We start from the raw sequence: 25,578 nt of genomic DNA, 5'->3' as shown, positions 1-25,578 counted from the left end.
CCCTTTTTGGCTCCTACCTCAAAGCACACTGTGCGCTGTCGATCTTACGTGCTGCACAATAATGTTTAATATTAAGTATTTAGTGTTATTCAATTCAATTCAATTCAATCTTTATTGGCAGACTTCATGTCCATAAAAACAAGACAGAAACACACACACAACACCCCCCCCCCCAACACAGGGTATAAACCATTAAATATATATATATATGTATATAAATAAGTATATAAAACATTTGTAAAAATATAAAACCATAATATACATAAAACCCAATTACTTAAAATAAATCAATAAATACACAAACACTTTAACCAGTGCTTTCTCAGACTGGATGAGTAACGGGAACCACTCACTGTCAATATATTATATTATATTCCCATATATCATTGTGATGTTGTTTATTCTATTACTCTCGTTTTCTTCTGCTTGTTTTCTTTCTTCTTTCTCAACAGGTGATCCAGGTGATCGATATATGTATTTTTTGTCTGCTTATTTTGTTGGTTTTTGTTTTTTGCCCTTTATCCCCGTCCCTCTTCTCCGCTGTTTTTTCTTTTTTTTCCCCCTCTTTCTTTCTCCCTTTTCTTTTCCCCTGTCCCGTATCTAGCAAGTAAAAAAAAATAAAATAAAATAAACAATAAAAGGTAAATCAAATGGACCATTACGGCAAGGCTGGGATGGTCCATTTGGTAAAGTAAATCCGTTGGGCATCTTTCTTCGCCTTTAGACAATAATTCTGATGGCAAAAGAACCAAACGGGACAGGTTTAAAAAAAAAAAGAAAAAAAAAAAAAGAAAACATATTTTATGGAAACTGGAGAAATGCAAAGTGGACCTGATTTTGATTGTCTCCCCAAGACAGGTTTAGCATGTTGCAGCAATAAGCCTTTACAACGAACACACGCGTACTTTAGTTAATCATATATGTGAAAACTCCCTTTACTGCTTAAAATTGCCGTTTCTATCATTGTGAGCTACATTTCATATTAACAGGTGATAAGTAATTATAACAACTATCACAAGACTGCTAACTGCAATCTATTAAGTGTGATAACAGAGGGCAGAGGGCGACATGGAGCATTAGTTACTCAGTCGTTGTTCCTTTACTGTGCTCGTAAACACATGGTGACGGTGATAACTGAATGTGCTACATTCACAGCTAACAACACAGAGCTAACAAGCGCTCTCATCTGTGACGGTAAAGCCCAGCGGCTCGGGGAAGCCCACATAATGCTGCCGTTAACTTCAGCATTACTTGATATTATCATTATTAAATAAAAGCAGTTTGGCTGCAGGTGTCCAAAACTCAGCAGTACAACGCTCATTGTTAACCGCGGTGTCATGGCGACTTTACTGAACCTACAGACTGGGCCTTTCTCTTCTGAACCTCCGCCCCGGGGGCAGAAGTGTGAACAGTCCATGTCAGGGCTGTGTGGGGTCTTTGAAGATGGAGGCAGCTCTCCTCTGGACTCTGCGATGGTAGATGCTCTGCAGAGAGGGCAGCGGAGCTCTGATGATCTTCTCCACAGTTGTTATCACTCTCTGCAGGTGTTTGCGGTCCATGGCAGTAGTGCTGCCGTACCATGCAGTGATGCAGCTGGTCAGTGAGCTCTCCACAATGCAGCTGTAGAAGCTGCTGAGGATCTTGGCTGACATACCAAATTTCCTCAGCCCCGCTGCTGAGCCTTCTTGACCAGTTGTGTGGTGTTCAGTGTCCAGGTGAGGTCCTCAGAGATGTAGACGCTTGTCAATGTCCTCGCCGTGAGACTTGCAGAGTTCCGGCCAATCTGTGCATTCAAAACAGTCTCTCAGGCTCTCACTGTATTCCTCAGACCACACCCTTATCACCTTCTTCGTAGTAAAAGCAGATAGTAGTGTGTTTGGTGATTAACTAAAACACCATAACAACAGGTGAGCTCTTTAAAAGAACTTTATTGAAGGACTGTAAGGTACAAGCTGTAAAGACGTTACATTTGTTGAGTGTAGAAACTTTCCTGAACTGTAATGTGTTCATTCAGAGATCCTGTGTCCGTGAGTTCTAACTACTTACAGGATGTAGTGAGTTTACAGTAAGATTATAGTCACTTTAATGGAATCTGGTGAAATTAAATGTACTTGACTGGTATACATTCAGCTGATAAAAAGGATATTTTCCTTAACATTTTATTTGCACAAATAAACCTTTGATTTTATGTTTTTCAGCTGCATTTTAATCAAAACTATTATCTTTTTTTAGGGGAGGGAATGAGAGCAGGGGTCTGGCAGGTCGGCAATCACAATGTTGAATCCAAATTTATGACCTTGGCAGCAACACTAACAGCGTCCTCTGGTGGACACAAATAATATGTTCGTCTTTCAGCTCAACACGTGACTGTGACCCAAAATAAGTTCTGACACTGCTGAACTGAGCTGAGACGCCATTACAGGGAGTCAGATCTCTGCTGCAAAACACAAGTTTGGAGGATTTTAATCAGAGAGTTCAAGAGACACTAATTTGGTGAGTTAAAAATACTTAAAGATCAAATGGCTGAGAAACTTGCACTTGTCGAAAATTACCTGAGCTGCCATGTGTGTTCAGAGACTTTCAGAGATCCTGTGTCTCTGAGCTGCAACCACAGCTTCTGTTCAAGCTGCCTGCAGAAATTCTGGGAACAAACTAAAAACAAAAACTGTCCCATTTGTAAAAGAAAATCTTCAAAGGATTTTCCTATTGTGAACTTTACACTGAATGAACTTGCTGATTTGTTTGCTGGAAGAAACAAAACTGGATCATCTGAGACAGAAAGAGGGGAGAAGAAATTAACAGTGGTGTGCAGCAAACATGAGGAAGTGCCTAAACTGTTCTGTGTGGACGAGCAGAGAGCTGTGTGTCCTGTGTGTGACTTTTCTCTCCACCAGAGTCACAAAGTGGTTGCTGTAGAAGAAGCAGTCAGTGACCTGAAGAAGCAGCTGAAATCTGACTTAAAGTCTCTGCAGGACAAGAGGAACAAATACAAACAAGTGGAGGAAACATACAATGAAATGAGGGAACACATGAAGAAGCAGCTGTTGTCCACAGAGAGGCAGATCAGAGCAGAGTTCAACAAGCTCCAGCAGTTCCTGAAAGAGGAAGAGGAGTCCAGACTGGCAGCTCTGAGGGAGGAAGAGGAGCAGAAGGGGAGGACTATCAGCAGAGAGATGAAGATGATTGAGGAGCAGATCTCCTCTCTGTCAGACAGCATCTCTGCTGTTGAAGAAGAGCTGCAGAAACACAGCGTGCCATTCCTCAGCAGTTATAAAGACACTCAGAGCAGAGCCAGAGCCCAGAGCTCAGTGTCAGATCCACAGCTGGTCTCAGGAGCACTGATAGATGTGGCCAAACACCTGGGCAACCTGTCCTTCAGAGTGTGGGAGAAGATGAAGGAGAAGGTCCACTTCAGTCCTGTCATTCTGGACCCAAACACTGCAAACTGCTGTCTCTATCTGTCTGATGATCTTACAAGTGTGAGATGTGGAGACACAAAGCAGCAGCTTCCTGATAATCCAGAGAGAAACACAAATTATCCCAATGTTTTTGGCTCTGAGGGTTTCAGTTCAGGGAAACACAGCTGGGAGGTGGAGGTGGGAGACCATCCTGAGTGGCTTTTGGGTTTAAGTAAAGAGTCAGTTGAGACGAAGGGAAAGCGTTTTGCTACACCGAAATATGGAATCTGGTGTTTACAGCATCACAGTGGAAAATACACTGATGTTGTTGGTCAGACTGTGACAGTGAAGAAGAGTCTCCAGAGGATCAGAGTCCAGCTGGACTATGACAGGGGGGAGGTGTCCTTCTATGACCCTGAAGACATGACTCACATCTACACTCACAGAGACACTTTCACTGAGAAACTCTTCCCATATTTCAGTGTTGGAGGGGCAGGAGATGCCAAAACGTCTGATATCAAAATCTGTCAGAGTGAGATTTGATTGTAAAGTGATTCTTCATTTTAACTGTTTTTTCAGTACAGCAGCAGGTTAATTTTAGGGAAATTATTAATCACACTGTCTAACTTCATTATCAGGTTTTAATTCATTTTGTTGATCTAGTGGAACTATTAGCAATTCAATGAAACCAAAGCAACTTTTTCATGTGAAAATCTTGTGACCCACTCGAGTTTCTGTAAGAAACTTTTACTTTTTTTTCTTGTTTCTTTTAAATTAATATTTTCAGAATATTTCTCATGTTGTTCATGTAAATATTTTTGATAGGTTTAAAATCTGAATGATGATGATTTCTTTGCTTTTCAAAGTTGTTAAGTGTGAACAGCAAACTGTGACACTTCTTAAAAGAAGGATTAATGAGTAAACATCAGCAAGAGTCAACTTTACAACTACAAGATTTAAATTTCCTGATTATCAGCATCTTGTTTTCAGTTAAATAACATTTGAAAGTAACACGTCTTCTTTAAAGTTTTCCAAATTCAAAGAAATGACTTCTAAGTTCTGACGCTGTCTCATCAGTTTAACTACACTTGATTGATTTCATTAAAAATGTTATTTCTTGTGTTGTTTTCAACCTTAATCAGAAGCTGACATCTCTCACAGTTTGAAAGATTTCTGGATCTTCTCATGTTTCATAATTAGGTTTTAATTTGATTTTCAAACTTCACTCTCAGTCTCAGTGTTTCAATGAATCACCTTCCTTTGATTTGTACTTCAATGTTATTCTTTAACTGCTCTCTTTGATTATTGAGATCACAAAATGTTTCTGTGAAGTGAAATAAATAAATCCAGTGATTCTGTTGTTGTTGTGTTTGACAGTAAATCAGCTTTTCAGACACAGTCATTAGTTCAGATTCATTTTACATGGAAACTCAGTTTGATTGTTGTGTTTACATTTAACTGACTCCTTAGAATAACATATTATTTGCTTCTATTAGTTTGTAAATATTCTTGTTGTGCTGAAGCTGTTTCAATAAAACAATCAGCAGATTTTATAAAATCAAGAATTTATTTTAAGCAGCTACATTTTAAATCTTTTTTTCAGACCAACATTCACATTTAACCCCAGACAGAAATCAAATGTAATCATTGATAAACTTTACATTCTCACAGCTAATCTGTATGTTTACAAACTCAGAAAATAGTTTGTATGAACAAAGCTGCAGAGATTTCAGATGAAGGTCCAGCTTTATAATAGTGGTGTTTTATTTGTATATTATATTTACGCACAAGATGGAGACAAAGTTCATATTCTCTTCTCTAGTAAAAATGTTTACACTGTAAACATTTAAACTTATCCAATTTTTAAATGTAAATCATTAAATGTTTGGAATGACTTCACTTAACAGATAAACAGAACACTAAGACTGAGCCAAGTTCATCTGTAAATATTTTAAATAAACAAATAAAATGTCTAATCACACTTTCACTTCAGGTCAGTGTCAGTCTGATCAGCTCAAATCCAGAATCCTGCTGCGATAAAGCAAATTGCCTTTTCATGATCCAATCAAACCAATTCTGCAGATGTGGTCGCTGTAGTGTCTGTAAGTTTGAGTCTTGTGTGTCATCTGCAACACCAAACATTCAGAGGGGAGAGAGGGCAGTACAGGCCTCGACCAACACCCACAAAGCTCACAAACAATAGCAAACAATAACAATGAATTCAGCAAACTTTATTTTTCAAATTGTAAACAAATACAGTTTAAAACAGCATTTCTGTCGCTGCCACAGTGTAACTCACATTAGGACCCCGTCCTCGTTTGGACTGTTAAAAGTCAATTTACTCGCGTGAGCAGGATTTCTATCCGAGAGCAGGGAGCTGCCCGCCAGAGCGTGAAACTGTCACAGTGCGTGACATCGGATGAAAGATCCACATTTTGTGTTTAAATCTTTTTGCGGATCCGTTCACCTGCTTTTATTTCCTGTTTTAGCTGTTTGCTGTGTTGAAATTGTTTTGTGAGCTTTAAGCTGAGATTCTGGCGTGCCGGGCAAATTACATTTCTTTTAAAAATCAATTCAGGATTTAATGAATCGATGTTGTTTTATTCAAACTAAACTGATTTGAGTCAGGAAATACAGTTTGTTTTTTTGTTTTTTTATTAAACCCACCTTAAGATCACACACAGAAACACAGAGAGAGTCAGAAGCAGGTCCAACCGGCTAGGCAGCTGCCCTTTTGTAATGATCCCTGACAAGTGATTGATCTACTGTGCACAGATCAGTCAATAGACACATACCAATTAACTTTAAATGGGCCAGTAGATACAGGCTTTACACTTGCAAGACAAGAGAAACAGAGGAATAACAGTGACACTTGTCGTGGCATGTAACAATTATACCTCAGACTGCATGTTTGAGGTATAATTTTAATCTCCAAAAAAAGTATGAATTTAATACAAATATGTGAGGATAGAAACAAAGCATCAATCCTATCACGGTAGACTTGATCCCATAGCAATACCAGAGTTGGTATCGATACTATCAATACTTGGGTAAATCTGCTCACCTCTGCTGATTGCAGTGTTCCGAGATCTCGCAAAAGTTCTTCTTAATTTTTTTTCTCCCATGTCTTTTGCAGGGCTCCGTACTGAAGGGAACCCACACAAACATGAAAATTCCACACAGAAAGGCTCCAGCCAGGTGGTGGAGATACACTCAGGGTCTTCTTGCCGTGAGGCAACGTTGCTAACCACCACTCCACCATGCTGCCTCTTGACTATAACGAATGAAAATTAAACTAAATTTCTACATTGTTGAACTGAGCTGAGACATGTTTATTTTGACAGATCTGTGCTGAAAAACACACATTTAGAGAATTTAATTTCTTTTTGAATCCACTGATTGCCCAACATTTAACTGCGTCCCATATCTTTACATGAATATATTAATATTAATATTAATATTAATATTAATATTAATATTAATATTAATATTAATATTAATATGATAAGGTAGACTTCACCAGGAATGACAGCACAGAGAGGACGAGAATAACATTTATTTTTTTGTACTGTTAATTGTACTTTTAGTATTGTTTTAAACGTAATCGTTAACTAAATGGATACCTGCTTTATAGGTGGTCAGATACATTCTGTGTGGAAACACTGAGGAGTCTGAGGCTATCATTTGGATAACCTGTTGGTGTCTGGCTCACTAACTTTGTCATGTATGTTTTTTTGTCTTTCAAAAAGAGAGTGGAGAGCAGGAGGCAGCAGTTTCAGAGAGAAGATCTAATCAACTCTTCTCCAGCTGCATCTTCTTTCACATGCTCTCTAAACCATGGTGACTGTAAGTCTCCTAATTCTAATGCAAATTAACATAGTTTACTTACACTCCACTACACAAGGTACCCAGTACTAGCATCAGCCTAGTATAAGAATTAATCAAGTACACATTGCTGTAATTTAGTGATTACTCCAAGATTAAACAATTGTGCCTTTGTCGCTGCCCTTTGTCACCGATTCTGTTCACAATTTTTGTGGACAGAATTTCTAGGCGTAGCCAAGTGGCGGAAGGCTTTCAGTTAGGTGGCCTCAGAATCTCATCTCTGCTTTTCAATGATGATTTGGTTCTGTTGGCTTCATCGGGTAATGGCCTGCAGCTCGCATTGGAACGATTCAGATCCGAGTGTGAAGCGGTGGGAATGAGAATCAGCACCTCCAAATCTGAGGCCATGGTTCTCAGCCGGAAAAGGGTGGAGTGCCCACGCTGGGTCAGGGATGAGTTCCTGCCCCAAGTGGAGGATTTTAAGTATCTCGGGATCTTGTTCGCGAGTGATGGGAGAAGGGAGCAAGAGATCGACAGACGGATTGGTGCTGCGGCTGCAGTGATGCAGACGCTGTACCGATCCGTTGTGGTGAGGAGAGAGCTGAATGTAAAAGCGAAGCTCTCAATTTATCGGTCGATCTATGTCCCTACCCTCACCTATGGTCACGAGCTGTGGGTAGTAACCGAAAGAACGAGATCGCGGATACAAGGGGCGGAAATGAGCTTCCTCCCAAGGGTGGCTGGCCTCTCCCTTAGAGATAGAATCTTGAATCCTGAATCTTGAGATAGGGTGAGGATTTCAGCCATCCAAGAGGGGCTCAGAGTAGAGCCGCTGCTCCTCCACATTGTAAGGAGCCAGTTAAGGTGGTTCGGGTATCTGACAAGGATGCCTCCTGGGCGCCTCCTGGGTGAGATGTTCCGGGCATGTCCCACTGGTAGGAGGCCCCGGGGCAGACTCAGGACACGCCGGAGACATTATATCTCTCTGCTAATGCCTTAGTGTTCCCACGGACAAACATTAGGAGGTGGCTGGGTAGAGGGAGGTCTGGACTTCTCTGCTTAGGCTTCTGCTCCACGACCCGGCCCCGGATAAGCAGAAGATGGATGGATGGATGGATGGATGGATGGATGAATGGATGGCTTTGAATGTGTTTTATTAATCCTAAGCTAGTGCAGTGTTTAATAAATTCATTTATAAGAAGAATATTAAAATATTATCACCTGCTAGATGTCACTAGAGAGAATCTGCAAATGAAATCTACTGAACTAAACTTGGAGCAGAACCAGTTTCTCTCTAATAAACTTCTGTGCAGCAGTATCTCATTACACGTACTCTCCAAACCTTTATACGTTAATGTTTCTCTCACGTTTCAGTCCCTTTAACTTCTCGTGTGTGAAGCTCTTCAAATTAGCATTACAGTTATTTCCTATAAATATGTTTATCTTGTCTTTCCCAGCAGTTACTGAATATTTGCACTCATCTGAAAAACAGTAATTGTATGTTCATCTTTTTTGCACAGGGAGTGGTGCAGGTGTCTTGATGAGAGAATTCATCATTGATTGATTGTACTTTATTCATCCCGAGAGAAATTGGGTTAAGGCTGCCAGCCGTGCCAGCGCCGTCTTACCCTGTTTGAATCCAGTTTGAGTCGACAACCTGTTTGGATTCCTCCATCCAAATCACTGCTGCAGTGGTGAACTGCTGTAGATAATGGACCCAGACCATCCTCTGCACCTCTTACTGGACCTGCAGATAAACACTTGCTTCAACACCAGCAACACTGACACAAAGACACAGAAAATCTACAACTCACACCACAATCCCTGTGTTTAGATGTAAGCTTCTCATTGTGTCAAATTAGGTTTTGATTCAGTGAGCTCTTCACTTTGTTGTATTTTTGTTCCATTGGCTACTGGATTCATTGTGTGATAGAAATTTCTTTATTTTATGTTCTGATCACGCGTTCTGTTTTCAAGGGCTATAGGTATAGACACTCATCAAGTGGTTCAGTTTGCAGCTTCACCTTCTTTGTGTCAGTTTTATACTGTTTAGTTTAAAAAAACAAAACATTGGAAAAATAAACCATTTCTCAATTTTCACTCTTGTGTTTTTTGTGAAGGACAACCTGGAAACTATCTGAACTACTGTGACAGCGCCCCCTGGCGAATACAAATGTTATATGCACATTTCAGTTTACCACATGACTGTAATTCATGAAAATGAAAGTAAATTTCGACACTTTTGAACTGAGATGAGACGCCATTACAGGGAGTCAGATCTCTGCTGAAAAACACACATTTGGAGGATTTTAATCAAGAAGTTCAAGAGACACTGTTTTGGTGAGTTAAAAATACTTAAAGATCAAATGGCTGAGAGATCTCTTCTTGAAAATTTCCTGAGCTGCCATGTGTGTTCAGAGACGTTCAGAGATCCTGTGTCTCTGAGCTGCAACCACAGCTTCTGTTCAAGCTGCCTGCAGAAATTCTGGGAACAAACTAAAAACAAAAACTGTCCCATTTGTAAAAGAAAATCTTCAAAGGATTGTCCACGTGTGAACTTTACACTGAAAGAACTTGCTGATTCATTTGCTGGGAGAAAGAAATCTGGATCATCTGAGACAGAAAAGGGAGAGAAGAAATTAACAGCAGTGTGCAGTAAACATGAGGAAGTGCCTAAACTGTTCTGTGTGGACGAGCAGAGAGCTGTGTGTACTGTGTGTGAGTTTTCTCTCCACCAGACTCACAAAGTGGTTCCTGTAGAAGAAGCAGTCAGTGACCTGAAGGAGCAGCTGAAATCTGACTTAAAGTCTCTGCAGGACAAGAGGAACAAATACAAACAAGTGGAGAAAACATACAATGAAATGATTCAACACATGAAGAAGCAGCTGTTGTCCACAGAGAGGCAGATCAGAGCAGAGTTCAACAAGCTCCAGCAGTTCCTGAAAGAGGGAGAGGAGTCCAGACTGGCAGCTCTGAGGGAGGAAGAGGAGCAGAAGGGGAGGACTATCAGCAGAGAGATGAAGATGATTGAGGAGCAGATCTCCTCTCTGTCAGACAGCATCTCTGCTGTTGAAGAAGAGCTGCAGAAACACAGCGTGCCATTCCTCAGCAGTTATAAAGACACTCAGAGCAGAGCCAGAGCCCAGAGCTCAGTGTCAGATCCACAGCTGGTCTCAGGAGCACTGATAGATGTGGCCAAACACCTGGGCAACCTGTCCTTCAGAGTGTGGGAGAAGATGAAGGAGAAGGTCCACTTCAGTCCTGTCATTCTGGACCCAAACACTGCAAACCCCTCTCTCTATCTGTCTGATGATCTGACTCGTGTGAGACGTCGAGACACAAAGCAACATCTTCCTGATAATCCAGAGAGATACACTAAGTATCATACTGTTTTTGGCTCTGAGGGCTTCAGCTCAGGGAAACACAGCTGGGAGGTGGAGGTGGGAGACCATCCTGACTGGAATATGGGTTTAGTTAAAGAGTCAGTTGACAGAAAGGGAAAGCTTTTTGCTTCACCAAAGTATGGAATCTGGTGTTTATTCCATCGCAGTGGAAAATACACTAATGGTGATGGTCGGACTGTGACAGTGAAGAAGAGTCTCCAGAGGATCAGAGTCCAGCTGGACTATGACAGGAGGGATGTGTCCTTCTATGACCCTGAAGACATGACTCACATCTACACTCACAGAGACACTTTCACTGAGAAACTCTTCCCATATTTGGATATTGGAGAGGCAGGAGACGCCAAAACCTCTGATATCAAAATCTGTCAGACTGAGATTTGACTGTAAAGCGGGTCTTTGTTTTCACTGTTTTGTTTTTTTGTTGTTGTTTGTTTCTATGTTTGTTTTTTCAGTCCAGCAGCAGGCTTAATTTTAGTGAAATTATTAATCAAATTGTGTAACATCATTATCAGGTTTTATTTTATTTTGTTGAATTAATGAAACTATTAGCAATTCAATGAAACCAAAACTTTTTCAAATGAAAATCTTGTGACCCACTCAAGTTTCTGTTAAAAAAATCTTTTGCTTTTTATATTCTTGTTTCTTTTAAATTAATATTTTCAGACTATTTCTGATGTTGTTCATGTAAATATTTTGATAATTTAAAAATCTGAATGATGATTTCTTTGCCTTTCAAAGTTGTTGAGTGTGAACAGTAAACTGTGACACTTCTTCAAAGAATTATTAATGATAAAACTTGTGTCACATCAGCAAGAGTCAACTTTACAATTACAAGATCTTAATATTCCTTATTATCAGCATCTTGTTTTCACAGGGCAGCTGTGGCTACAATGTAGCTTGCCATCACCAGTGTGTGAATGGGTGGATGACTGGATGTGTAAAGCGCTTTGGGGTCCTTAGAGACTAGTAAAGTGCTATATAAATACAGGCCATTTAACCAATACTTTTAACCTATAGGCAGCTTATGTTGGAGAGAGCAGTGACTTAACAGATGGCTCATCATCAATTTGCAAATAGTGACCACTAGCTCACTCTGACTTTGGTTAACACAACAAAACACACCTTCCAGCTTTTCCTGTATTCTGAAACTGGGTTTTTGGAGACCTCGAATGTAAATGTGCCTGTCTCTAAAGGTCTTTGGGTTAACTTCTGTTGTTTGACATTTTTCATTGTGGAGGTTTGAGGTACAATTTTACTTTCCAAAAAATGTATTAATTTAATACAAAAACGTGGGGATAGAAACAAAGCATTGATCCGATCATGGCCGTATCAATCCCATACCAATACCAGAGTCAGTGTCGATATGATCAAAATTTAGATAGATCTGCCCACCTCTACTGATTGCAGTGTTCCTCAATAAGTAAGATACCAAACACTTCACATTCTTGGTCTCATTTTAATGCTATATTAAGATAAACTCACAATATTTTACTTGTTTTCCTTTTTTGTTTTTGTATTGAGGACAACTACTCACAGAGAAAGAGAACCCAAACAAACATGAAAAGTCCACACAGAAAGACCAGGCCAGGTGGTGGAGACAAACTCAGGGCCTTCTTGCTGTGAGGCAACACTGCTAACCACCACTCCACCTTGCTGCCTCTTCACTATAATGAATGAAACTTAAACTAAATTTCTACACTGTTGAGCTGAGCTGAGACACATTGATTGTCTCAGATTTGTGCTGAAAAACACACATTTAGAGAATTTGTTATGTTTTTTTAATGCATTGATTGTCCAACATTTAACTTTTTGCCATATCTTTACATAAAAGAAGGTTGTGGTCAGGAACATTTGTTAATCCTCACTAAATACAGACTCTCACTCGTGTATACTATTAAAATTAATATGATAAGAGGGACTTCACCATGAATGACAGCACATTTGCTTTTGTACTATTAAATATACTTTTACTATTGTTTTAATAGTAAAAGTTAATTGAATGGATACCTGCTTTTTAGGTAGTCAGATACACTCTGTATGGAAACTGAGGAGTCTGAGGCTATCATGTGGGTAATCTGTTGGTGTCTGGCTCACTAACTTTGTCATGTATGTCTTTTTTGTCTTTTAACTTGAGAGTAGAGAGCAGGAGGCAGAAGCTCCAGAGAAAGCAGGAGGTGCCACCTCAGAGAGGAGGAGGCTGCAGCTACAATTGTCATGGCTGTGTGTAGGCAGGCAGGAAAAGGACCCAAACGCAGACTCCAAAACACAGAAGAAAAACTCAAAACACTCAGCTTTATTGCTGGCAACAACAAAACAGAGACCTGAACCTAAACCAGGATAGCTATGGACAGAAAACACAGTGAGTATGAGGGTACTACACCATTACAAATGGAATCATGGATAAAGTTTACATTCTCACACCTGATCTGCATCTTTATAAACCAGGGGTAGGCAACCTTTCTGATGGCAAGTGCCATTTAAAATTTCCTCAGAAGTCAGAGTGCCATATGATTGCATTAGCAATAAATTTAATAACGCTCTATATGAACAGTTACACACTATATAGAACCACTTTATAGAATTATATTTGTTTGCAGATGTTGGCAGCTATCAGCGAATAGTTATCAGCTATTTTGAAACAAAAAAAGACACTTTTTATCCATAACAAAAACTCCATAACAGCAAATGAACTGTACAACAGAAAATGCAAATGCTATTTATGGTCTCCTCACAACAATGATAAGAAAAATAAACTCAGCCAATATGGCATGTCTGTTAATACAGAGACACACATGTTAATGTGATCTCAGGTCTCCCACTCCGAGTGTCCAGCATTCAGACAGCTACCTGAGGACACTCATGTGAGAAAAAATCTGCTCACACAGATATGTAGAGCCAAATACTGTCAATAAGGCCTCTGCAATGTTCTGAAGACAGTTAAACTTGTTAGGTAGTGATGTCCAACAGGTGACAATGCAAGCTCCATGAACACGCACAGCTGTGGATTCCAGCTGCTTTGATGTTGCATTAACTGGCATTAACCCAGCAAGCATTTTGACTAAAGACCGGCCCACCAGGTATTAAAAACATAAACCCTTTGAATGAAAACAAACGCTGTTGTGACAGTGATGTACACTGTCTTGTTGGTATATGTATGATTTCTATACATTTTACGTCAGATAAAAACTTTGGTTGTAAGCTTCAGATAATTATTTAATAACAGCTAGACATTTTAAATGAGAATAAGAAAGTATTTCTTTGTGCCCCCCTTTCCCTGTTAATGCCCTACCTGGCCCCCTGGCAAAACTAGCTGTCAGCTACCAGCTACTTAGAAAAGGATCCTGGTGTTATTTGTCTCTCAGAAACAGTTCATAACTTCCCTTCAACTCGTTCATGTCACCTAAAAGGTAAACCTGTTTCTCCATCACCTGTTGAACTCTGATGATTCAGTAAGGACATCTCCTGGTTTCATCTTCATGTTTCCCTCTCACCAGATATACAAACCGACATCATGACCAGCAGGTTTTACAGCTGTGGCGCCAGCAAACCTCAGCTGATACTAGAAATTAATATTAAATAAATTCTAACAACAGCTGATCACGCTTAAACGTGCTGCTGTTGTTTAGCGCGACATCCGCTGGTTTCCTCTTTCTGGCGGAAAGTGGGCGATAAACTAAAGAGAGAGAAAAGCTGATCAGCTGATCATTGATCAGTTTCATGATTAAAGTAGCAACAGGAGAGAGAAGGGAGAGAATGAGAGAAGAAGAAGCAGCTGACAGAGTAACGACAGAATAAATCCACCTTTGTGTCTTTTTCCATCCTAGCTGAAATCCGGGCCAAACTGCGTCCCTTCTCAGCTCAACACGAAACGCGTAATAATTTCTCTGAATGCGGGACGATTCCGTCTTTTAACGGAACGGTTGGCAACTCTACTAACTAACCTTATGAATAAAATAAAGTTTACTATCAGTAACACTATAGCACCGACCCAGCTGTATAGAAACTCATGCTAGCTAGCACGCAGTACGAATTATTGTAACTGACTGTAAAAAGTCATCACAACGAAAATAAACTACACCTAAACTTGGTTTATATCTGACCCAGATAGACTGCAGGTCATAACTTCTTACCTGAAGTTCAGTTCACCTGACACTCGGACCGGCGACCGCCTCAGGTCTCTGCTCCTCCTGCCTCCCTTCTACCTCATCCACCTGCTAGCCTCCACCACTTGCTAATGTTTCTGAATCTGTGGAAGCTCCGCCATAGCTAGGGCTGGGCGATATATCGAGTTTTTTAAAAATATCGATATATTTTAATATGAGATATAATATGTGACAATATCGTTTATATCGATATAGTATATGTTACGTTATAATTATACTTGTGGAGCCGCTAGTTCGCCTCTCTTTCGTCCACTTTTGTCTCTACGCAACGTTGCTCGGCCTCGCCTCTCCTTCACTGAACACAACTCCCCCTCCTCCCCCATAGCTTCACCTGCAGGCAACGACAAGATGGACACGGCAAATCTCCGTTAACGAGTTACCGCGGATTGCCCCGTGTGTGGGGCAGGACGGCGTCAACGTGTTAGCGAGCTAAGCGCGCTAACGAGCTAACCACACTAACCGCACTAACGAGCTAACCGCGCTAACGACATGCAGCCCACAGGGGCTGCATGACCTAAAATCCTTTCATTTTCTCAAAAATCAACAGTGCGCCTTATGTATGAATTCTGGCTGTGCTTACTGACTGCAAACCGATTTTATGTGGTACACGGCGCTCAACAATCTGTCAAAAAAAAATGTGTTAGTACGACATTGGTAAGCTACGGAGCTGCACCGCTTGATGGATTGTCGGAGCATTACGGCTACCGTAGTCTGGAGCAGTGTTGCCAACTCCTCAGTAAGGAAAATCGCTATTGGCTGTCCTAAAAGTCGCTAGAAGTCGCTAAATGACGTCATCACCTAATTTGCATAATTGGTCACGCTAATATAATTGTAACCTATGTTGTTGGAGAGAGAAATAACATCGTGGAAGAGACATAAAGTGAGTAAATAACGTCCTAAATGCATTTAGAGTTTATTTAGAACTACAAATTAAATTTCTTTTAGCAATTATTGTTTTTTTTTAATGTCACAATTCCAACCCTGCTCCTTTACCCAGGCTTGGACCGGCAAAAGTGACCCGAAATAGGCACTCTGGTGGAGTTACTTTGTGTGTGTGTGTTTATAAGTAGTTTTAAACCTTGTGATCCACAAAACAGCATAAGAGTAAAAGAAGAACTGACTGCGTTACAGCACCCTCTGCTTGTTGAGACTAAAAGCGTTATGCGCTTTCACATCTTTTTTAGCGACTTTTTATAGAAAAAAAGTCACTAGGGGGTCTGAAAACTCGCTAAATATAGCGACAAAGTCGCTAAATTGGCAACACTGGTCTGGAGCCTCGCGGAGTGATACGTACTGTGCTTCAATGTAATATTACCGTATTGTGTGTGTATAAGGACCATAAATGGCACCTGTTCAGAGACACGGTTACGAAGAGGATTTCAAACTCCAGGCTGTCAGTCAGGCAGTAGAAGTTGGGAATAGAGCAGCTGTGAAATCTGTCTTTGTTATTATGCTCAGCGTCTTTTAGTTTACATTTTGACTGCACAATTGTGAGCTTTTTGTTATGCACAAAAACAACATTGTTTTCTTTTATTTATGGAGGATTATTATTTAATAAATGATGATAATTTATTTTTGAGTAATTTCTTCATGTACATCTACGTTGTATGTTAATAAAAGTGCCTGTGTGACATCTGGGACACAGCTTTGACTAAGACCTCTCTTTTTGTTCTTACCTTATGGCTTTAACAAATACCAAATAAATAACAAATATCGAGATATATATTGTATATCGCCATCCAGCTAAAAAATATCGAGATATGAATTTTGGGTCATATCGCCCAGCTCTAGCCATAGCCACCACCAAACAATTGAGTTATTTTTACACACCGGCCAGCATCTGGCCAATCCACCACCTTTCATTGTTTATACCGTTACAAAAAAAAGAAAACAAAAAGCATCGGGCCACCGATATGCCCGATGGCCAGTCCAGCTATGGTCGTGCCATCAGTTAACCCTTCGCGTGCCAACTGTGGCACACGTGCCTAGTGTTTCCGACCCCTGTTATAAACTCTATTTATGTTGCTTAACAGTAAATTTAATATTCACATTGACAGAGCAGAGCTGGAAATAGTTTGTATGACCAAAGCTGCAGAAATGTCAAATGAAGGTCCAACTTTATAATATTGGTGTTTTATTCGTATATTATATTTACTCACAACTTGGACACAAAGTTTGTATTTTCATTTACGGAAAAACGTTTTTTAAACATTTTATTTCCACTTTCTCACATTTTTAAATGTAAATCATTAAATGTTAGGAATGACTTAACAGGTAAAACAGAACATTAAGACTGAGCCGAGTTTATCTGTAAATATTTTAAATCGACAAATAAAACATCTTTTTCTTGTATTTCCATAAACTCTGGGTCTAAATAAATAATTTGTCAGGAGTTATTAAGAAATGTTGAGTTACTATAATTATCAGAGAAAGATGACAAGTGATTAATTAAAAATCAGTAAAACTTCATTTATTCTTTTTGCCAATTGAATCTTTTTTTACCCTGCAGACATGCAAAAACCTGTGATATCAAGTCAGACTGAGATTTCATTATAAAGTCAACCTTTTCTTATGGGGGAAAAGTTACAATGGCAAAGCTTTATCGTAAAAATTTTGTTGTTGTTTTTTAACTTTCTTCTTATTAGCAAACATATTGTCTATGGTTGATTAATATTTTACTCATCAGCACCAGCAGTGATTTTTTTGTTGTTATAGTTGTTTTTTCCTGAAAATCCTCTTTCAGACATTTAACCAAGCATTTAGTTTTATTTATTTCAAACTAGTGATGTCAAACGATTACAATTTGTGATCAGATTAATCACAGGATTGCTGTGGATTATTTTTGATTAATCACAATTAAATATCATTCATTTTTTGTCATGGTCCTTGTGCCTGCCCGGCCAGCCCAGCGGCCACAAGTATTTTTCTTTTATTTTTGTCTCTCTCTCTCTTCTCTCCTGCTCTCTCGCTCCTGTCATTCTGTTTGGGCGGAGCCCAAATTGAGCTCCCACCCTTGGCCCACGCACCTGCAGCTGATTACCGATGATTCCTCACAATTGTTTGCTGACTCGTCATAAGGCAGGGGCGCTGAGCTACTCGTCGCTGGAATATTGAGTAACTCTAGTCAGTATTGACTGGCTCTGTAGAAAGCAATCATTTCTTGTGTGTACCTCCGAGTAACTTTCGTGTTTGTGTGTAGATTTCCCGGACCTGTGACCCTGGACCCCTGAGTGCGAGTGGAGCTGTTCAGCGTGGAGTTGTGTGTGCGAGGAGTGTGAAGAGTGGAGCGTGTGTGAGGACCTTGTGTTTCCCTACCCTGTGGACCCTTTTCCCCCATGTGTATATAGAGCACCCGGTGTGGTTAACAAAGCCCAGTTAAACTGTGTTTCTCAGTCTGCGCCCGAGTCCGTTCCATTCATCCTGACATTTTTAGTCGGTATTAATCGCATTTCATTTTGCATGAGCAAACAGACTCAAGAAAAAAGGGAATACATATGCACTTAACATCCTTATTGAACATCTTGAACATTCATGTTAACAAATAACTCTAAACATTTATCCACATCAATTCGGCCCTGTTACTAAGACAAACTAACTTGTTGACACTGCCCGAGAGGAGAGCTGACCGCTTCTTATTTACAATGTTGCCTGCAACTGAGAACAGTCTACAGTTGTGATTTTTCCTTCAATTCCCTACTCATGTGCCACTGTTAACAAATGTTCAGCACATGCCTCTGCGAAGTGACGCTCCTCTGTCTTCATTATTCTCAATGCAAACGACTTTAATTCCTATGCAGTAGTAAGTAGATATGCAGTAACACCAAGATAGTTACTGTTACTCACAGAAGTCCAGTAGTCACCTGTCAGGGCGACATGTTTGGCTACAGCTAAATCCTCGTGCTTTTTTTCCTTTTCAGTTTCATAGAATCCATGAATGTTTGACATTATTGTTCTTCCTGTTGGAGCCTTGTACAATGCAACTTGCAAAACCTTTGGTCTGCAATTTGTTGCAATCCACTTGGCAATTGTGTCAGTCAATTTGTCCAAGGTAGGTTCACTGAGTCCCGATGCTTCATGAGTGGTTTGTTGCAAGCTGGGCGACAAAGTGCTAGCAGCATCCCCGACTAACGTATGCTTCGCGTTAATGTGATATTTTGAGCTGGAAGTGCTTTGGTGAAAACAAAATTCTTTCCTGCACAAAGCGCATAATACTTTATGTCGCTCGATTGTTCCGTCTTGTTGTTTTTTATACTCAGATTTCCCATTGAGAGGGCCAATGTGCTGTTTGTCATCTTGCATATTGAGTTGGTTGGTTCAGCTGCCCGTCACCAGATCAACTGCTCATTTGCTCATATTGTTGTTTTTACATTTAATTGATTCCTTAGAAGAAAAGAACATTTGATTCTGATGGTTTTTAAATACTCCTGTTGTGCTGACACTGTTTTCTTGAACCAGTTGTAGCACTGATGTCGCTGTAAAATATATATATAAGCTGCTGGACTAGTTCTAGGTTCAGAGGAGTGATGGAGCAAAGCACAGTGAAGAGACCAGAGTCAGAAACGTTTCAAATGAAAAGTGTTAGATTTGTGTTCTCATAAGTAAATAAATTAATTTATCTTGTGTTGTAAAAGACGTTTTCTGACTGTCATTTTATTTTGGAAATGATTTTATTTTGGTGATCATAGATGACTTCACTTCCTGTTCCTTGTTGTTGTGAAGCGCGAACTGCCAAAAATGGATGTATGTTTTGCCCTCCTGTGTTGCGGACAATAAAAGAAACGGGAAAAGTAATCAACCAACCAAGAGTGTGTATTATTAAGAGAACATGGCCGAAGAAGAAGAAAACTCTTTGAGCTCAACAGGTTATGGGCCCAGGCGTGACACAACAGGAGGAAGATGGCAGAGGTTAGTGTTCAATGGAGACGAAAACAGTTATGAACTCTGGGAGGCAAAGTTTCTCGGCCACATGCGGATCATTGGTCTAAAGGACACTATATTATCAGCCACTAACCCAGATGCAGAGAAGAATGCTGAATGCTACGCTGAACTGATTCAGTTTCTTGATGATAAAAGCCTTTCACTGGTAATGAGAGATGCGACTGACGACGGAAGAAAAGCTTTAAAAATACTACGTGACCACTACGATAGTAAAGGCAAGCCCAGAATCATCGCACTGTACACAGAGTTGACGTCTTTACAGAAGAAACCAGATGAGACAGTGACAGATTATATTATCCGAGCTGAAAAAGCAGTGACCTCCCTAAGAAATGCAAAAGAAGTCATCAGTGATGGACTTATTATCGCTATGATTTTAAAGGGGCTTCCTGAAGCCTACAAGCCATTTGCTATTCACACAACTCAAAGCAGTGAAGATTTAACATTCACACAGTTCAAAAGCAACCTACGAAGTTATGAGGAAACCGAGAAATTCGACAACAAAGTAAAAACAGATAATGTGATGAAGGTTGATTTAACCTCAATCACCTGTCATGGATGCGGAAACCGAGGACATTTTGTAAAAGATTGTCGCCAAAAAGGAACACCTAAGTGGTGTAGCTACCATAGAAGCTCAACACACAGTGATGAGACATGTAGAAGAAAAACCAAGTACAGAGATGATGCAAAACTAACTGTAGAAAAACAAGAGGACAAGAAAGAAGAGCAGACTTTTGTATTTAAAGTTAGTCAAAGACTTCTGCCTACTGACATAATAAGAGAAGGACTAATGGTGGACTGTGGTGCTACTTCACACATCATTACGGAGAAGAACAAGTTCATAAAGTTTGATGAGACTTTTGATCCAGAGAAACACTACATGGAGCTTGCTGATGGATCCAGGACAAATAACGTCGCACTCAAGAGGGGAGATGCCAACGTCTCTCTACGGGACGTACAAGGACAGTGTACCACCATCACACTGAGAGATGCTCTGTTCATCCCATCCTACCCTCAGAGCATATTTTCAGTGAAGGCCGCTACAACCTATGGAGCACAGGTGGTCTTCAAGAAGGGACAAAATGAACTAGTGAACACAAATGGGACAGTCTTCTCCATCGAAGAATACAACAGACTCTACTATTTGAAAACGGTAAACAATGAAACATCATTCAATGACATGATGTCCTGTGACACTGTTAATCTGACTTGTGATGTGAAAACATGGCACGAAATTTTAGGACTTTGTAATGTTAGCGATGTGTTAAAGCTACCTGATGTTGTAGAGGGCATGAAAATCACAGGCAATGGGATGTTAGATTGTAATGTGTGCACAGAAGGGAAATTCACTAACAACAGAAACAGACAAAGCGACCCAAAAGCGAGTGAGCCATTACAGTTGGTGCACACTGATCTAGCCGGCCCCATTGAACCAAGTGGCCAAAGTGGTCACAAATATGCTATATTATTCACAGATGATTTTTCAGGGGCAGTGTCAGTTTACTTCCTAAAACAGAAAAGTGACACCACAGAGGCCACAGCAAAGTTTCTAGCTGACTGTGCACCATACGGCAGTGTTAAGTGCATTAGATCGGACAATGGCACCGAATTCACAAGCAGTTCCTTCCAGTCTCTTTTAAGGGAAAAGGGTATAAAGCATGAGACATCTGCGCCATATTCTCCTCATCAGAATGGCACAGCTGAGTGGCAATGGAGAACTCTCTTTGAAATGGGGAGGTGTCTTTTACTAGAAAAGGGGCTGCCAAAAGAATTATGGCCTTATGCCATTCAAAATGCAGCACACACCCGCAACAGATGCTACAGTAACAGGACTAAAAGTACACCATATCAGATGTTAACAGGGAAAAGACCAGATCTCTCAAAACTGTGGATATTTGGGTCAGACTGTTATGCATACATACATGATCACAAGAAACTTGATCCCAGATGTGAAAAAGGAATATTTGTGGGTTATAGTAAAAATAGCCCAGCATACCTGGTTTATTACCCCCACACAGGAAAAGTGTCAAAACACAGACTTGTGAGATTTATCAAGAAGAACACTGTTGAACAACAAACACAGACTGATGAATGTGACACAGAAATTCAGACTTATGAGCATGTAGTGCCTTCAAAAGAAAGTACAGAACAACAAAATGAAAATGCAGCAGAGAACAGACCTCCTAGAGAAGAGGAAACCAACACAAATGAACCAAACCTTGACACAGAAAGAAATGAGGGAGATGAGCAAAACCAAACTGAACGCTATCCTAAAAGAGAAAGGCAGCCTCCTAAATATTTAGAGGATTACACATCCAACTGCAAAGGGTTAGCTAATGTAACTTCTGTAAGTGTTGATTATTGTTACAGAGCAAAATGTGGAATCCCCCAAACCTATAAAGAGGCGCTGATGTCACCAGAGGCACCAAGGTGGAAACAGGCAATGGCAGAAGAAATCAACTCTCTGAAAGAGAATGACACATTCGAACTGACTACTTTACCTACTGGTAGAAATACCATTGGAGGAAAATGGGTCTACGCCCTCAAAGAAAATGAACAAGGACAAATATTCAAAGCCAGGTTTGTAGCAAAAGGTTACAACCAAACACAAGGAATAGACTACCAAGAGACATTTGCACCAACAGCAAACATGACATCTGTGCGAACCCTAATGCAAATATCAGTCCAGAATGATCTTATTATCCACCAAATGGATGTTAAAACTGCATATTTGCATGCTCCCATTGAGGAAGAAATATACATGGACCAACCAGAAGGTTTTGAGCAAACAGAGTCAGGAGAAAATTTGGTGTACAAATTAAAGAAATCCCTTTACGGATTAAAACAATCAGGGAGAAACTGGTACAAACTCTTGAATGACTACCTTGAACAAAATGACTTTGAAAGAAACCTTTCTGATCACTGTGTATACAGGAAAGACATTGACCATGAAACTCTACTGGTTATCATCTGGGTAGATGACTTGATCATTGCGGCTAGCAATAATAACTTGTTAAACACATTCAAAGAAACAATGAGGTCAAAGTTTAACATGAAAGACCTGGGGAAAATATCCAGTTTTCTTGGTATCCAGTTTATACAAAAAGAGGCTGAAATCAGGATGAATCAGAAGAGGTACATTCAAAGAATGTTGGAACGCTTTGGGATGTCAGAATGCAAACCCAGATCCACACCGTGTGAACTAAAAATGGACACTACTACATGTGGAGGAAGTGATGCAAATGAGACAGTTAACTCAAGAGAGTACAGAGAAATAGTGGGCAGTCTGATATATGCCATGATGTGTACGAGACCAGATATAAGCTGGGTTGTTAGCAGACTATCTCAAACACTAGCTCAACCCACGAGAGAGGACTTAGTAACGGCAAAACAAGTCCTCAGATACCTAAAAGGCACAAATGACTTTGAACTGATCTTTAAGAAAAGAAGTGAGGATCTAGATCTAATTGCTTACAGTGACTCTGACTGGGCATCCTCTGTAAAAGACAGACGCAGTACAACAGGCTACTGGTTTGCACTTACTAAAGAGGGACCAGTAATATCTTGGAAAACAAAGAAACAGCCTACAGTGGCACTCTCAACATGTGAAGCTGAATACATTGGTCTTGCAACCACTACTCAGGAAAGCATGTACTTAACCCAACTGTTAAATGGCATGGACAGAAAAAGGTACACATGTACCAAACTGTTTGGGGACAACCAAGGGGCCATTGCTTTAAGTAAAAATCCAGTGAACAGACAGAGGTCGAAGCACATTGATGTGAAATATCACTTCATTCGTGAAGCGGTAAATGAAGGAAAAATCCGCATTGAACACTGTCCATCAGAAGAAATGGCTGCAGACATACTAACAAAACCAGTTACAAGAGTGAGACTCAGAAAGTTTCAAAAATGGTTCTTTGGAAATGCATAAGATGCTATGGGTTAACAGCATGAGAACAAGGGGGGGTGTTAGATTTGTGTTCTCATAAGTAAATAAATTAATTTATCTTGTGTTGTAAAAGACGTTTTCTGACTGTCATTTTATTTTGGAAATGATTTTATTTTGGTGATCATAGATGACTTCACTTCCTGTTCCTTGTTGTTGTGAAGCGCGAACTGCCAAAAATGGATGTATGTTTTGCCCTCCTGTGTTGCGGACAATAAAAGAAACGGGAAAAGTAATCAACCAACCAAGAGTGTGTATTATTAAGAGAACATGGCCGAAGAAGAAGAAAACTCTTTGAGCTCAACAAAAAGCAGCCATCTTTAATAAAACAGAAAAACATCAACACAATCAGTTGATGTTAAGTAGCTCACACTTATCCTTACATTTGTTCCAAATCCCACAGCTAGGTTGTTTCTTTAAGATTTAGTTTTTTATTTAAGAATCAGAAATCTTCAGTTTCATAATTTACTTCTTTAAGAGACTTTAAGAGAATTCAAGATCAGTCTGTTCTGTGCAGGACTAATAAAGCTAATTTAGTGTTATAAGCTCATTTAACTTGTGCTCATTATTAATCATCCTGACTAGTTTCTGTATTGCACGAGCAATCAAATCTTATCAAACCTTTTTTGGTGTGTTGAGCCTTTAACACAAAGTTTCTGTAGAGAAATAAAAATAAATTTACAGTAAAATCATAATTCACGTCGGCAGTAATGACACCCGGTTACGCCAATCGGAGGTCACTAAAATCAATATTGAATCGGTGTGTAACTTTGCCAAAACAATGTCGGACTCTGTAGTTTTCTCTGGTCCCCTCCCCAATCAGACCAGGAGTGACATGTTTAGCCGCATGTTCTCCTTAAATTGCTGGCTGTCTGAGTGGTGTCCCAGAAACGATGTGGGCTTCATAGATAATTGGCAAACCTTCTGGAGGAAACCTGGTCTTGTTAGGAGAGACGGCATCCATCCCACTTTGGATGGAGCAGCTCTCATTTCTAGAAATATGGACCAATTTATTAAACCCCCCAAAATCTGACTATCCAGAGTTGGGACCAGGAAGCAGAGTTGCAGTCTAACACGCCTCTCTGCAGCTTCTCTCCTCCTGCTACCCCCCCAAAAACCCATCTCCATTGAGACTGTGTCAGCTCCCAAAAAGACAAAAAACAAACTAAAAACCAGCAATAAACAACTTAAACATAAAAAAATCACAAAGAAAGAACAATACAGTATCCACATCTGAACCAAAGAGTAAAACAATGAAATGTGGATTATTAAATATTAGGTCTCTCTCCTCCAAGTCTCTGTTAGTACATGACTTAATAATTGATCAACAAATCAATTTACTCTGCCTTACAGAAACCTGGTTGCAGCCGGATGATTATGTTAGTTTAAATGAATCAACACCCCCGAGTCATTCTAACTACCAGAAACCTCGAAGCACAGGCCGAGGGGGCGGTGTGGCAGCAATTTTTCACACCAGCCTATTAATTAACGAAAGACCAAGACAGACTTTTAATTCATTTGAAAGCCTGATGCTTAGCCTTGTCCACCCCAGCTGTAAAACTCAGAAACCAGTCTTATTTGTTATCATATATCGTCCACCTGGGCTTTACACAGAGTTTCTCTCTGATTTCTCAGACTTTTTATCTGATTTAGTGCTCAGCTCAGATAAAATAATTATTGTGGGTGATTTTAACATCCATGTAGATGCTAAAAATGACAGCCTCAACATCGCATTTAATCTGTTATTAGACTCAATTGGCTTCTCTCAAAATGTAAAAGAACCCACCCACCACTTTAATCACACTCTAGATCTTGTTTTAACATATGGCATAGAAACTGAACATTTAACAGTGTTTCCTGAAAACCCTCTGCTGTCTGATCATTTCCTGATAACATTTACATTT

The 25,578-nt window shown here is 39.9% G+C and overlaps 2 protein-coding genes across 2 annotated transcripts; both read left to right on the top strand.

Annotated features, from left to right (window-relative positions):
- Positions 1-2,519: 2,519 nt before the first annotated feature.
- LOC134639258 (E3 ubiquitin-protein ligase TRIM7-like) lies at positions 2,520-4,031 on the top strand. Its single transcript, XM_063490378.1, has one exon. It carries the CDS (start codon positions 2,520-2,522, stop codon positions 3,939-3,941), a length of 1,422 nt encoding a protein of 473 aa, XP_063346448.1. The 3' UTR covers positions 3,942-4,031.
- Positions 4,032-9,589: 5,558 nt separating this feature from the next.
- LOC134639313 (nuclear factor 7, brain-like) lies at positions 9,590-11,014 on the top strand. Its single transcript, XM_063490441.1, has one exon. The coding sequence runs from the start codon at positions 9,590-9,592 to the stop codon at positions 11,006-11,008; it is 1,419 nt and encodes a 472-aa protein (XP_063346511.1). The 3' UTR covers positions 11,009-11,014.
- The last annotated feature ends 14,564 nt before the right edge of the window (positions 11,015-25,578 follow it).

The sequence above is a fragment of the Pelmatolapia mariae genome, linkage group LG12 (genome assembly GCF_036321145.2).
Source record: "Pelmatolapia mariae isolate MD_Pm_ZW linkage group LG12, Pm_UMD_F_2, whole genome shotgun sequence".
In the NCBI taxonomy this organism is placed as follows: domain Eukaryota; kingdom Metazoa; phylum Chordata; class Actinopteri; order Cichliformes; family Cichlidae; genus Pelmatolapia; species Pelmatolapia mariae.
Note: the sequence above shows the minus strand (reverse complement) of the source record. Positions and strands in the feature narration are given on the sequence as shown.

Bases quoted from the DNA above. Each gene is read 5' to 3' on its own strand.
- LOC134639313 (XM_063490441.1), top strand. From the start codon at position 9,590: ATGGCTGAGAGATCTCTTCTTGAAAATTTCCTGAGCTGCCATGTGTGT.
- LOC134639258 (XM_063490378.1), top strand. From the start codon at position 2,520: ATGGCTGAGAAACTTGCACTTGTCGAAAATTACCTGAGCTGCCATGTG.